The 13,371-nt window shown below is 28.7% G+C and overlaps 1 protein-coding gene across 1 annotated transcript; it reads right to left on the minus strand.

Moving 5' to 3' along the window:
- Positions 1 to 770: 770 nt before the first annotated feature.
- Positions 771 to 2,741, minus strand: LOC107936459 (F-box protein At2g39490). The gene is made up of 3 exons (XM_016869184.2): positions 1,849 to 2,741; positions 1,349 to 1,501; positions 771 to 1,237 (listed from the first exon to the last, which is right to left on the minus strand). The coding sequence occupies exons 1-3, from the start codon at positions 2,641 to 2,643 to the stop codon at positions 887 to 889; spliced, it is 1,299 nt and encodes a 432-aa protein (XP_016724673.2). The 5' UTR covers positions 2,644 to 2,741; the 3' UTR covers positions 771 to 886.
- Positions 2,742 to 13,371: the final 10,630 nt, after the last annotated feature.

The following is a 13,371-nucleotide window of genomic DNA, read 5'->3' on the forward strand; positions in this document are numbered from 1 at the left end:
TAAAAGAAAACCAATCAATACCAAAACCACACACTTACACTTCTACTCGATTTCGATTGAAACGAGAACAGAATACCACGCTATATCCAACGAGACGAAAACAACCCACGAAAACGAAGCAAAAAAAGAAAATCTAGAAATTGGGGAAACAAAAGAAAAAGGAAGTAGAGAAAGAACGAAACAAGAAATAAAACATGAAGAGGGAGGAAAAGAATGGAAAAAGAACGTGGGAAAGACTTTTGATACAATAATTAAAAATAAATAAATATTTTAAAACTTAAGAAAAAACCAATTCTAAAATAAGACTACTTCCTCAAATCACACATAAGGATTCAAACTTAGAACTCAAAGATAAACTAATACATATCTAACCACCAAACCAACAGGCTCATTCTAACATTAAAATGCGAAAATAAACACAATAGTTCAACTTACTCACTGACCCTTACTTAAAACCTCAAAACTTCTAACCTTAAAACCGGTGTGTTACAAAAATTGTATTTTATCCCTTAATCCAATTTTCCCCTCTCTATTGTTTTTTTTTTGATTTTGACTTTGCGCTTGCTATTAAAAAAAGGCTCACTAAAAAAAGAAACCTATGAACATATTTTCTCTCTTCATCTTCAAACATGTAGCACACCCTTTTTTTACATTTTCTCTACTTACTTTCCCGGTAACCAAACAGGGAAGAGTCGTATGCTTTCGTTGCTCCTATTTAAGTATTCAACTTTAAAAAGTTTGAAGAAAAACAAGGAAATAGATGGATGTTATTAATTCACGTGATCTTACTAAACTATGTATATATCTTTGAAGTGTAGAATTTATACAACAAAAAAGTGCATTATAAAAATAGTGTTGGAATTTATATATTTATGATTTGGTAACCCTACGAACTTATCATGTGACCATGTTTGGGACATAACTGATTATTGTGTTTCACTTGAACAAACTTGTAAGAATACATTTCTTGTGACACTAATGAATGAGACACCTTTGGGTGGTGAGAATCATGAGAAGGAACCCTAATAAAGTTTCGGAGACATATTCCGTCCGATGTCGATAAGATTAATGGCTCGATGGCGATGATATCTCGTAAACGTTCGATCAATAAAATCTCATTATCTTGATTGTCAAATCCTTCCAATTTAACCACTTTGAGATGCTGTAATTTTGTGCATCTGCGTACTTGCTTGGAACATTTGGTTGCATTTGGCATGACATAGCTATTGTGATCAATCTGCGCGCACAGGTAAGGATCGAAGTAAAAGGAAATTTGCAGTGTTATGTCTAATTCATGATTAAATGAAGTAATTTCACACAGTCAAAGTGAAAGGAAAATTAAGCTTACTGTCACAAAGAGTAGCTCTAAGGAAGGACAAAGTTTTACGAATGTGATTAAAGCATCACAATTGTAAAATCCCTTTGAATAATTATCGATCCACCATAGCTCCTTTAGTTTATAAAATTGGAAAAAAGATGATAGAGATGGATAAATTAATGCCTGTATTTAAAAAAAATTAATTATATTCAATAACAAGAAATTATAAAGTAATATTTTTTTAATTAAAAGTTTTTGGTTTTGATATAAAAAATGTTAAAGACTTAAATCTCAATATGTCACCTTTTAAGGATGATTGCACGAATCAACTGAATTTAACTTAAATATTTTATTTTATTATAATCATGTTGAAAGCGACATAATTTAATAGAAAACATACGAATTATAAAAGTTTGGATTCAAATCTTAAAACTGATATCAAGGTGAATGTCTGAATCAATTAAGCGAAATCCCCAGTTTTTTTTGCTGGTTAGGACTAGAAACTAGAGTTGGAGAAATAGAGAACATACCTCAAAAGTCCATTTGCACAAGGTAAGAATTTCAGAATTCTTGATGGTCAGCAGCACTCGATCAAAATCACATATTTTGAAGGTATTGAAAGCAGGGCCTTGCCTAGAATCAAGCATGGCATTTCCAAGGTTGAAATGAAACTCAGGCAGAAACCATGGAAATTTCCCTCTATACAAAAAAGTCCTAAGTTTATAGGATCTAATATGGAGAGATTTTAAGTGTGGACAATCAAAGATGGTTAAGCTCAAAAGCTTTGTATCAGAATCAATGCTCATTGATTCCAATCCATGGCACCCAATGATATTCAGGTTCTCAAGAAGCACAAATTTCGAGACCATACACGAAACTGCTTCACTGCTTAGGTGGTTTACTGATGTCAAATTAAGGGTCTTAACGAAGAAAGTACAGGGAGTTGGCTGATGATCACTGAGATTTTGGGGGTTATTCAATTCAATTTGCCAACTAAAATGTGTTGGATTTTGCATGTTTTCAGCTGAGAAATGAAGGTGAAGCTTATTGTTAGGTGCAAGTATGGCTGATAAGAGACCGTATTCCCCGAAATGGAACCGAAATCTTCTGGTATTCCTTGTTGGATTGTGTTCATCAAAATTTGCAATGAACCCAGAAACTGCAGAGGGAACATCTTCTTTGGTGCCATGTTGAACCAATGGCAGGTTCCATAGAAATCTCCATCGAGTTGATAGGAAAATTGTTTGGATTGCAGATTCAAAGGGAAGTAGAGAAATTATGTGGAAAAGTAGTCCATCTGGTAAACTACTTATGAAATCTTCCATGGCAACTCTCTAGAGTACTCAAAATTGGAGATGTTGGAAGCCCCTTTATATATTGCTTGATTGTCTTGGGTGATTTGCAAAAATGGAGAACAATTGCAAATCAATCTCAGTTGCTTATCTGATTACTTTGAGCTTTTATATACAAGTTTCTTTATTGGGTTTGCTTAGTTTTAATCTTAGTCAAAATAAAAAATCACAAGCAACTTTGATTTCAATAAAATTTTCTAATTATGCTAAATAATTGGAAGGAAATGCTGTATCAAAGTGTTAATAGTAACCAAACACATACTCTTGTCTTTTTTAAAGGATTTTATAAGGAAAAACTTGAGTTTATAAAAATATATATATCAATTTTTTATTATATTTTTTTCTAATAAAAAATTTCAATTTTTACATAGAATTATTTTAAGAAAACAGTCGCTCTTAATATTGTTTATATTAATAAAAAATTAGAATATTTTTAAATTAAATAAAAGGTTAATATGTAATTTGCCCCTAAATTTGTCCAAAAGTATTTAGTTGGTATCTATTTTTTTTTGTACTTAGTTGGTAATTGAACTTGAAATCCTTCACCTAGGTTGGTACCTCTGCACTAACACCGTTAGTTTATGCTGACGTGATACTTATAACCAATCCATTAGTGGCACATGACAGCGTTTTAGTACGCCATGTGGCAGATATAAATTTCAAAAATTTATAAAAAATTTACAAAAAATATATAAATTAATAAAAATATAATTTTTTTCACATTTAGAATGATTTAGGAAAAATTTATATATATATTTATTAATTTATTTAATTTCGAATATTTTTTAAATTTTTTTATTTATGCTCAACACATGACATACTAAAAAGTTGCCATGTGCCACCACCAGATTGGCTATTAGTACCATGCTGATACATACTAATGGTGTTAGTATAAAGGTACTAACTTAGGTGACAAAATACAAGTTCTTGTACCAATTAGGTACAAAAAAAAGTTTAGGTACCAACTAAGTACTTTTGAATAAGTTTAGGGGGCCAAACTACATATTAACTCTATAATAAATTAACTACTCTCCTAAATCTAAAAAAATTACCGATTGAGTCTTATTTTGGTTGACATTAGTAGTGTTGCCGTTATGAGTTTGAACGTGTTGAATCGTGTTTATCATTCTATTTATTGACCTAACAAATAAATGATTTTTTCTCCATTATTTAAATTTAAATATTATCAAGAATAAACAATATTTGTATTAAGTGTAAGGCTTTGATATCAATTGAAGAAATGGAGGTGATACTTGAAACTGTGGCTACAGTTCGACTACGCCACAAAAAATGCATTAACAATAAAGAACACTAAAATTATTTATATAGTTCGACCTTAATCTACATTTGCAGGTCCTTACCCAGAGCAATGATGCACTATCTCTCTCACAATAAAATCAATGATTTAAGTCTTAACATTAGTCTAACAGTCACTAATTTAGCAACCTCACTGTTATACAAAAATCATATCAGGGGCCAAGTTAAATTTGGGTTGAATTTGGATTTATCGTATTTTGTTGTACTTGTAATTTGCTTTTATATTTGTGTTGTAAGATTGTTCATTTTACTATTAAAACTTAATTTTTTTTATTAAAAGTGGTAGTTAAATTATTAATTTTGTTTCATTTTATTTCAAATCATGATATATTTTTATTTGATGATGTATATTTTTTAATAAAATAAGATAAAATTAATAATTTAAATATTAATTTTGATAAAAAAACTTTAAGTACTTAAATGAATAAAAATATAATTTTGAAGGATTTTGTAATGAAGCCCACCAGAATTAAGAATTTAAAATCTCCCTCATCCCAATGCTATATTAAAAAAAAAAAAAATTCTCGGAGCCATGTAACCGTGCTGTGAATTCCTTTGGTGCATCATTCGGCACCCAGATTTCCAGCAACATGGATGACTAAAATTTATTTTTGATTAAAATAGACTCCAAGTCCTTGTACTTTTTTTTCCAGCAACAGGAACGAATAACTCGATTAATGAACAATTTTAATATAAATTGCTTATGTATACAAGTTTATCAATTGGATTGGTTTAGTTTTAACCTTAGTCAAAATCAAAAGTCACAAGCAACTTTGATTTTGATTAATTTTACACGGTAGCCGTAGGACTTTTTGATAAAAATTTTTCTTAATGCTAAATAATTTCAAAGAAAGGCTATTTCAAAGTGTGAATAATAACTAAGCACTTATCGTGTCTTTTTCATGCCAAATATTGATGCTCCAATATTCCATGTGCCTTCATGTTCCCATGCATGCTTTAATGATTTCATGGCTTGTCTCCTTTAAAATATTTACTAAATAAATTAGTTTGCTTTTACGTGTAAAATGTGATTACCATTATGCTACATTTACTTTACTTTAATTGATTTACTCATGATCTGGATTCTTATTTACACACTCAATCACTTTCTTTTTCCTTTCATGAATGTGTTTATAAAAAAAAATCCAATTAATTTGTAATAAAGGCAACATTTCTTTAATTACTATAATGCATTATTCTTTCATCTTGCTAGAAAAGATTTCATTAATTATAATTAAAGATGGAATGTTTTCAAAATCGAAAAATTGTTCAACTTATATTTTTCGTCAACTCGAGAGATATAGAAAAATACTATATTAAATATCTATATATGTTATTTATAAATATATTATATCTATATATTTAAAACTCGGTTCACTCAAAAATAAAAATAAAATGTACAATTGGGATCATAATTAAATATCGAATTTGAACTTTTAATTTTCGAGGCTCGAGACAACACGTATTTATTAAAGTACCAATTTTAGGTGTAATAAATGTGCTAAAACCTTCTTTGTGAGTAATCAGCTCTCAAATCAAAACTTTTCTTTGATTTTTTGAACGCAAACCCAAAATTATCTTTTTAAAAAATTTTAAAACTTTTCTTTCTAAAAGATGATTTTATAGGTGATTGATCATACATAGTATAAAAAATTGATGACAACTCCTATTTACTTAACAAAACCCGATATTTTAAAAAAAAATTAAATTTAATGTGTTTTCAAACATCATCAAGCTAATTTTTGGTCAAAAAAAAATAGTTTTAACGATAGACTAATAGCAAAATTTTCCATCCATATTCCACAAAAACCAAAGTTTGTATACTAATTTGATGTATTACTTATTAGACGTTTGGTATGTGAGTAGGTAAAGTTTTGTTTTCTAAATATTACTCATGTGATTTCTTTCCAATAATTCATGCTTGAATTAGTCAAATATTTGCACAACACCTAATATTATCTAGATTCACTCTTTCACTAAGTCTTTTTCCTCTTAAAAACTTAACCACAAATTAATAAAACAGTAAATCCCAAATTCACTCAAAACAAGTGTCAATCTTGAATAAATTAATGCTCTCTAAAACTTGTAAATAAAGCAATAGGCAAATACTCTTTGATAAACAAAGTTGTATACTTGCAAAATGGCAATCGAGCTGGTATAATTGACACAAATTCCATTAATATTTCACTCAATTTAATACTTGGTATGACATGAAATAAAAAGAGATTTATGAATCTATTTATAAAAATCTATATATAAAAAAATCTTTGATTGATAAATAATTTATGCTACCCCTTAGATTCAATTCTTTGTGCAAGTCAATTTAATTATTCAACCTCTCACATCAGATTTTCATTTTGCCCATGGATTTGACGGTCAACACCTCCAATTCTTTAACCTATGATTTCAAGCTTTAATATATAATATCGAAGTCAATAAATTATCATAGTTTAACCAACCAATATGGAACAGAAAACAAGAAAGGATTATATATTATATGGTGACTGCAAACATCAGCTTCACGTTATTGATTTATGTTCATGAGCTTAGATAGCAAGAAATGACATTTTGACTACATATGAAGCACTTTTTTAACCCTTGTTTTCTTTTTTTTGGTAAATAATCCTTCCTTGTTTACTTGATTATTAATTACTCTTATTTATATAAGATAATGTATATTCTCCTCTTTTTATGGCATGAGACATTAAATTAGCGTCAGGAAAACTTAAAAGAAAAGAAAAGAAAAGTGTGCATTAGACATATTTAATGGTCGAGTTCTTTTATTTATATTTAAAAGTTTGTTTAAAATCGACAAAGATTTGGAAAAAATATTAGATCCGAAAATATATTTAGGTAAAAAAAATATTTGTTTAAAAAATGAATTGAACTTGAGCTCGGCTTAACCCATTTTCCAAGACAACTTTCAGTACATATATTGTAACAAATTCATCTTTGATCACGTATATCAACACGACAAAACGACCTAGATCAAGTATGGATGTGTAGCATGACAATATAAGCAATGTATGTAAACATGTCTATTTCATGTTGGTTCTATTAAAAAAATATTCTTTAATTAAAAAAACATTAGATTCGAAAATATATTTAGGCAAAAAAAATTGTTTAAAATATGAATTGAGCTTGAGCTCGGCTTAACCCATTTTTTAAGTTTGTAATATATTATATTATGTTATTTTTATATGTTATGTAATTTATAATACATAAAAATTAAATCAATAAAAAAATTAAGTTGCTTATATATATTGATATTATGCATGTCCATCTTACAGCCTATATTCAGGGTTTGATTGCTCCTCTCAACAATATTATCTTCAAGGTTTGAACCTATAAATATTAAATATTTTTATATCAAAATTTTTAATAAATGAAAAAAATATAATTATTAAATATTAAATAAAAAAATATAAATACTTTTAAAAAAAATATAAAAATAATATGGACGTGCCTAAAATAAATTTAGGTTAGTCAAAAATAAATATAAACGAGATTGAACAAAATTTAAAAATCATATCTCAAATCGGTCGAGCAAGTAGAAGTTCATGTATTAAAAATAATCAATCTGTGTCCCCATTAAACAAAGGTTACTAGATAGCAAGGGGAATTGTCCTAAAAATGGTAAAATTGCCGTTAAACTCTTACAGAATTGGAAATTTGATAATTAATATATAGTAAAATCGTATTTTAACCCTCAAAAAATTTATGATTCATTTGTGCCCTTTCTTTTTTCTTCCCTTTGCCTTTGCCATTAAAAAAGGCTCACTAAAAAAATAAACCTACGAACCTATTTTCTTTTATCTCTTCATCTTCATACTTGTAGCACTCCCTTTTTTGCATTTTCTCTACTTACTTTCCCGGCAACCAAACAGGAAAGGCTTGTATGCTTTCGGTGTTCCTATTTAAGTATTCAACTTTAAAAAGTTTCAAGAAAAGCAAGTAAAATGAGGAATATCATTCACATGATCTTACTAAACTATGTGTATATCTTTAAAGCGTAGAATCTATACAATAAAAAAAGTGCATCATAAAAATAGTGTTGGAAATGAATACTTTACTGTATAAAACATATGACCATGTTTGGAACATAACTGGTTAGTGTGTTTCGCTTGAACAAACCTGTAAGAAAGCATATCTTGTGACACTAATGAATGAGACACCGTTGGCTGTTGAAAGCCATGTGAAGGAACCTTAATCAAGCTTCGGAAACATCTTGTAAACGTTCGGCCAATAAAATCTCATCTTCTTGATTGTCAAATCCTTCCAATTTTAACCACTCCGAGATACTGTAATTTTGTGTATCTGCCCACTTGCTCGGAACATTTTGTTGCATTTGGCATGACGTAGATCAATCTGCACATTTAATTAAGCTTATTTCAGTAAAATTGCTGTGCTATGTGTAATTAATTATTAAATGAAGTAATTTCAAACACTCAAAAGGGAAAGGAAAATTAAGGTTTACAGTCACAAAGAGTAGCTCCAAGGAAGGACAGTTTTAAGAATGTGATTAAAGCATCACAATTGTAAAATCCCTTTAAATAATTATCCATCCACAATAGCTCCATTTAAGTCTACAAAATTGGAAAAATGGTGATAGTGATAAATAAATTAATGCCTATATTTGCAAAAATATTCAATTAATTAGAATTTAGTTACATTCAATACCAAATTAACACTAATAATTTTTTAATTAAAGAATCCACGGTTTCATAAAAAAAAACAGAATTACAAATATTAAGATTTAAATCTTAAACTTCTTAGATGCCACCTTTTAAGGATCAATCAATTAAATTTAATTTGGGTATTTTTATACATTATAACAACTTAATTTGAATTAAAAAAAATCGTAAATGCCCGGATTCAAGTCTTAAACTATCACCCTTTGAAAATGATTGTCTGAATCAATTAAGCTAAATCCCCAGTTTTTTTTTATTGGTTAGGACTAGAAACTAGAATTGGAGAAATAGAGATAACATACCTCAAAAGTCCATTTGCACAAGGTAAGAATTTCAGAATTCTTGATGGTCAGCAGCACTCGATCAAAATCACATGTTTTGAAGGTATTGTAAGCAGGTCCTTGCCTAGAATCAAGCATGGCATTTCCAAGGTTGAAATGAAACTCAGGCAGAAACATGGAAATTTCCCTCTATACAAAAAGGTCCTAAGTTTATAGGGTCTAATATGGAGAGATTTTGAGTGTGGACAATCAAAGATGGTTAAGCTCAAAAGCTTTGTATCAGAAGCAATGCTCATGGATTCCAATCCATGGCATCCAATGATTTTCAGGTTCTCAAGAAGCCCAAATTTCGAGACCATACACGAAGCTGCTTCATTGCTAAGGTGGTTTACTGATATCAAATTAAGGGTCTTAACGAAAGAAGTAGAGGGAGTTGGCTGATGATGACTAAGATTATTGGGGTTATTCAACTCTATTTGCCAACCAAAATGTGTTGGATTTTGCATGTTTTCAGCTGAGAAATGAAGGTGCAGCTTATTGTTAGGTGCAATTATGGCTGATAAGAGGCCGTATTCGCTGCAATGGAACCGAAATCTTAGTGTATTCCTTGAAGAAAAGTAGTTCATATGGTAAACTACTTATGAAATCTTCCATATTGGCAACTCTGTGTAGTACTCAAAATTGGTGCTGTTAGAAGCCTTTCTTTTTATTGCTTGATTTTCTTCGGTGATTTGCAAAAATGGTGACCAATTACAAGAGCAATCTCAGTTGCTTTTACATACAAGTTTATCAATTGGATTTGATGAGTTCTAACCTTAGTCAAATTCAAAAGTCACAAGCAACTTTGATTTTGATTAATTTTATACGGTAGCCATAGGACTGTTTGATAAAACTTTTTATTTATGCTAAATAATTACAAAGAAATGTTCATTCAAAGTGTCAATAATGACAAGCACTTACTCTTGTCTTTTTCTGCCAAATTTTGTTGGAAAAATCATAATCAAACCTGATCAGTCAGATGAATCAGTTAATCCAAGAAATGATAGTTAAATTGATATCATAAAATCAAAAACTGGTTGAACGCGAAAAAACCAGTTGAATAAAAAAAAATTGCTCAAGTTGTTTAAAAATCCGATACAACATGATTCAACCTAATTTAAATATTTAATTTAATTTTTATAATTTATAAAATAAATGTTTATATTATTATTTATTGTGTTTATTACTTTTTCTATTTTTAAAAATTTTTGAACTTTTTTTTATATATTTTCTATAATTTTAAAAAAATATTTAATTTATGAAATTGAGAAAAATAATTCACATTTAGCTAAAAAAGGAAAAATGATTTCCAATGACCATGAAAGAAATTACACCTATTGATTTTGAAACTTTAATTTATTCAGTCTAACCTAATTTCATATTTTTTGTTGAGTTGCTCATCACTTGTATTGTAAATTACAATTAAACATATAATTGAAATTAGAAAAGTAAAACAATAAATACGGGAAATAGTTTTGCATTTCAATTTTTTTGTGCAAGATGTAATTTAAGTTCAATTCATTCACTATATTGCAGCCTCACCCCTATATAATTATTTGTTAGAATCATAATATTATATATATATAACTTAATAAGTTAGGATCTATCATGTTAAATAATCAATGCCAAAAATTAGATGACAAAGCATACTAGAAACTATTGATATATTGAAATCTTATAGGCTTAAGGTTTTGATCTTCCAAATTAACTCGCAAGTATTTTAAAGAAGGCAATTTTCTTTTTTCCGAAGATGGAATGTTAGAAAATTTATGTATATGTAATTTGATGACCATAATCTTATTACATAATTGTTGCACATTAACATTAATTTCTAATTAACTCGTAATCAAATGGAAATTAATTAGATGAGTATCTATACACATGTTTGAACCATATTTTATTTAATAACTGAAGAATAATAAATCTTAACTATATTAGATCACTTTTAATTTAGATTAATCTTTTATATAGTTATTCTTATTATAAATGCGACATCCATATTTTTCCAACAAATTCCAACTTAGACCAATATATACATACTTATCACCTTATAATTTCATGTCATAATATCCTTATAAGCTCAAAGCTTTACTATCATTACCAACAGGTATCTCTAACAATTTCGTCCATTATATTAACATAGAACCAAGGCAACTTTCAGTACATATGTTGTAACAAATTCATTGTTGATCACGTATATCAACACAACGAAACGACCTAGATCAAGTATGGATGTGTAGCATGACAATATAAGCAATGTATGTAAACATGTCTATTTTCCGTTGGTCCTCCCTAGACTTTAGTGAGATCACACATTACCAAAATTAGAGTGTGAATAAACCAAACAAACTTTTTTTTTAGAAATTAACCTTAAAATTCTCGTAAAGTAAAATAACCAAGAATGTGTCTATAATATAAAACATTTAAAACTACAAAATCCCAATAAGACTGAATATCCTCAAATAACATTGCACATATGTGAGTGGTGTGCTCATAAAAAAAATCTCTTCATGATAGTCCCTTAATAAGTAGACCCTCAATCATGAAGTTTGTCTCAATATGCTTTATAGACACTTAACCACTCTGAAGTCTTTCTTTAACCACCAAAAATTTGAAGTGTATATGGTTTTACTTTGATGTGCTTTTGTTGATATACTAGAATAAATTACTACCATTTATTGACCCAATTTTATAGCCTAATGACAAAATTTTGCATTCATATTCCAACAAAACCAGAGTCTATATACTTGATAATCGCTAACTTATTAGACCTTTGATATGTGAGCATGTAAAATTTTGTTTTGTAAAGATATCATATTACTCATTTGGTTGATTTCCAATAATTCATACATGAATTGGTCAAATATTTGCACAAAACCCAACAGTACCTAGATTCACTCTCCCACAAAGTTTTTTCCCTTTAAAAGCTTAGTCGCAGATTGATCAAAACAGTAAATCCGAAATGCTCTCAAAACAAGTTCCTCTATTGTACATATTAGTGCTCTCTAAAACTCATAAATAAAACAATAGACAAGTATTCTTCGATATGTAAAGTTGTAGACTCATAAAGTTGAGCTAGTATGATTGACACAAACTATTAAAGTTTCACTCAATTAAGCACTTGATATGACATGAAATAAAAAGATATTTTCACCAATTAAACTTGAGCCAATCATGAATCTCTAAGTAAATCATATTGTGATTTATTCAAAAATAGTCTTGCTTGACTAAATCTTCATTAATCATGATGTTGAAAATTACTACTTGATATCCTTAAAAATTATTCTTAATTTTTTTTAATCCAAGCTAGTATTTAATTGACGCTTCTCAAAATCTTTATATTTCAAAATTATAAAAATTTTCATCCAAATTCAACGTAACTAAATAATTTACAAGTACTAAAGTTTACCCTTAAATTACAAATTAAATGCGTTAAGAGCCAATTAAACCTCTTCATTGAGTTTAACCTCACGTGATAATGGTGAAATTAGGTATTGGAAACTTCGAATATATCATAATTATTTTATGTACATAATATTTTTTTTTACATTTATTAAATTCGAAATTTCTATATTGATGGAAGGTGATTTTGATAAAAGACTAGAAGAAATCTCTTCTTTCATTGATCCAACTACACTATTCTTGTATTAGAATTAGAATAGAGAAAAGACATCAGCAAGAAAGGGATCAAATAAATAATTTAGCACAAACATAAACTTGAAGATGTAATAAAGTAAAATTCTTTCCTTCTTCTTCAATAAAATTAAATGTAAAACATGGAAAAATGTTTATTTTTTAGATTTAAAAATATAAGTTTTGTTGTTAACATTGTTAGAATTCTTCTATTAAATTCAATTTTATTATAATGCTATTTTTTATTATATGAATACTAAATGAGTAAATTTTTTTATTTTAAAGTGTCACACGGGAGCGAGAAACTAGTCCTTCGTGAGGTTTTCACCTCCGTGCAGGGTAGTGGACCGCTTCTAGGATACATCCGTACCTATGTCTTCGTGAGATTTTCATCTCCGTGCAGCCATAGGGAAATGTATCCCCCTGAACTGAACTCGATCCACATGAGCCTATAATGGGTGAGGATCGAGGAATCTGATGGTTCAGGTACCCTTACTCTAGAAAATAACCCTTATATAGTAAACCTTAGGAACTTACCCTAGGTAGAGCTATACCAAACCCTAGAGGGGTCCTGAATAGGTGCTTTTATAATTTCCTGTGTACATTGAATTATGATTTTATGCATGATACTGACTTTTTGTGTTTCACTTTGACTGCATATCATTTAGACTGCATGACATTTCGTTATAGAAAAGAGATGTTGATTCATGTTTGGTTGTTAAATAGAGAACTTACCACAG

The sequence above is a fragment of the Gossypium hirsutum genome, chromosome D10, assembly GCF_007990345.1.
Source record: "Gossypium hirsutum isolate 1008001.06 chromosome D10, Gossypium_hirsutum_v2.1, whole genome shotgun sequence".
Taxonomy (NCBI): domain Eukaryota; kingdom Viridiplantae; phylum Streptophyta; class Magnoliopsida; order Malvales; family Malvaceae; genus Gossypium; species Gossypium hirsutum.

Excerpts from the sequence above, each read along its gene's own strand:
- LOC107936459 (XM_016869184.2), bottom strand. The coding sequence starts at position 2,643 with ATGGAAGATTTCATAAGTAGTTTACCAGATGGACTACTTTTCCACATA. Across the intron at positions 1,502-1,848 it reads TGTGCAAATGGACTTTTGAG|GCATTAATTTATCCATCTCT; the intron begins GTATGTTCTCTA and ends TTTTAAATACAG. Across the intron at positions 1,238-1,348 it reads TAGAGCTACTCTTTGTGACA|ATTGATCACAATAGCTATGT; the intron begins GTAAGCTTAATT and ends CTGTGCGCGCAG.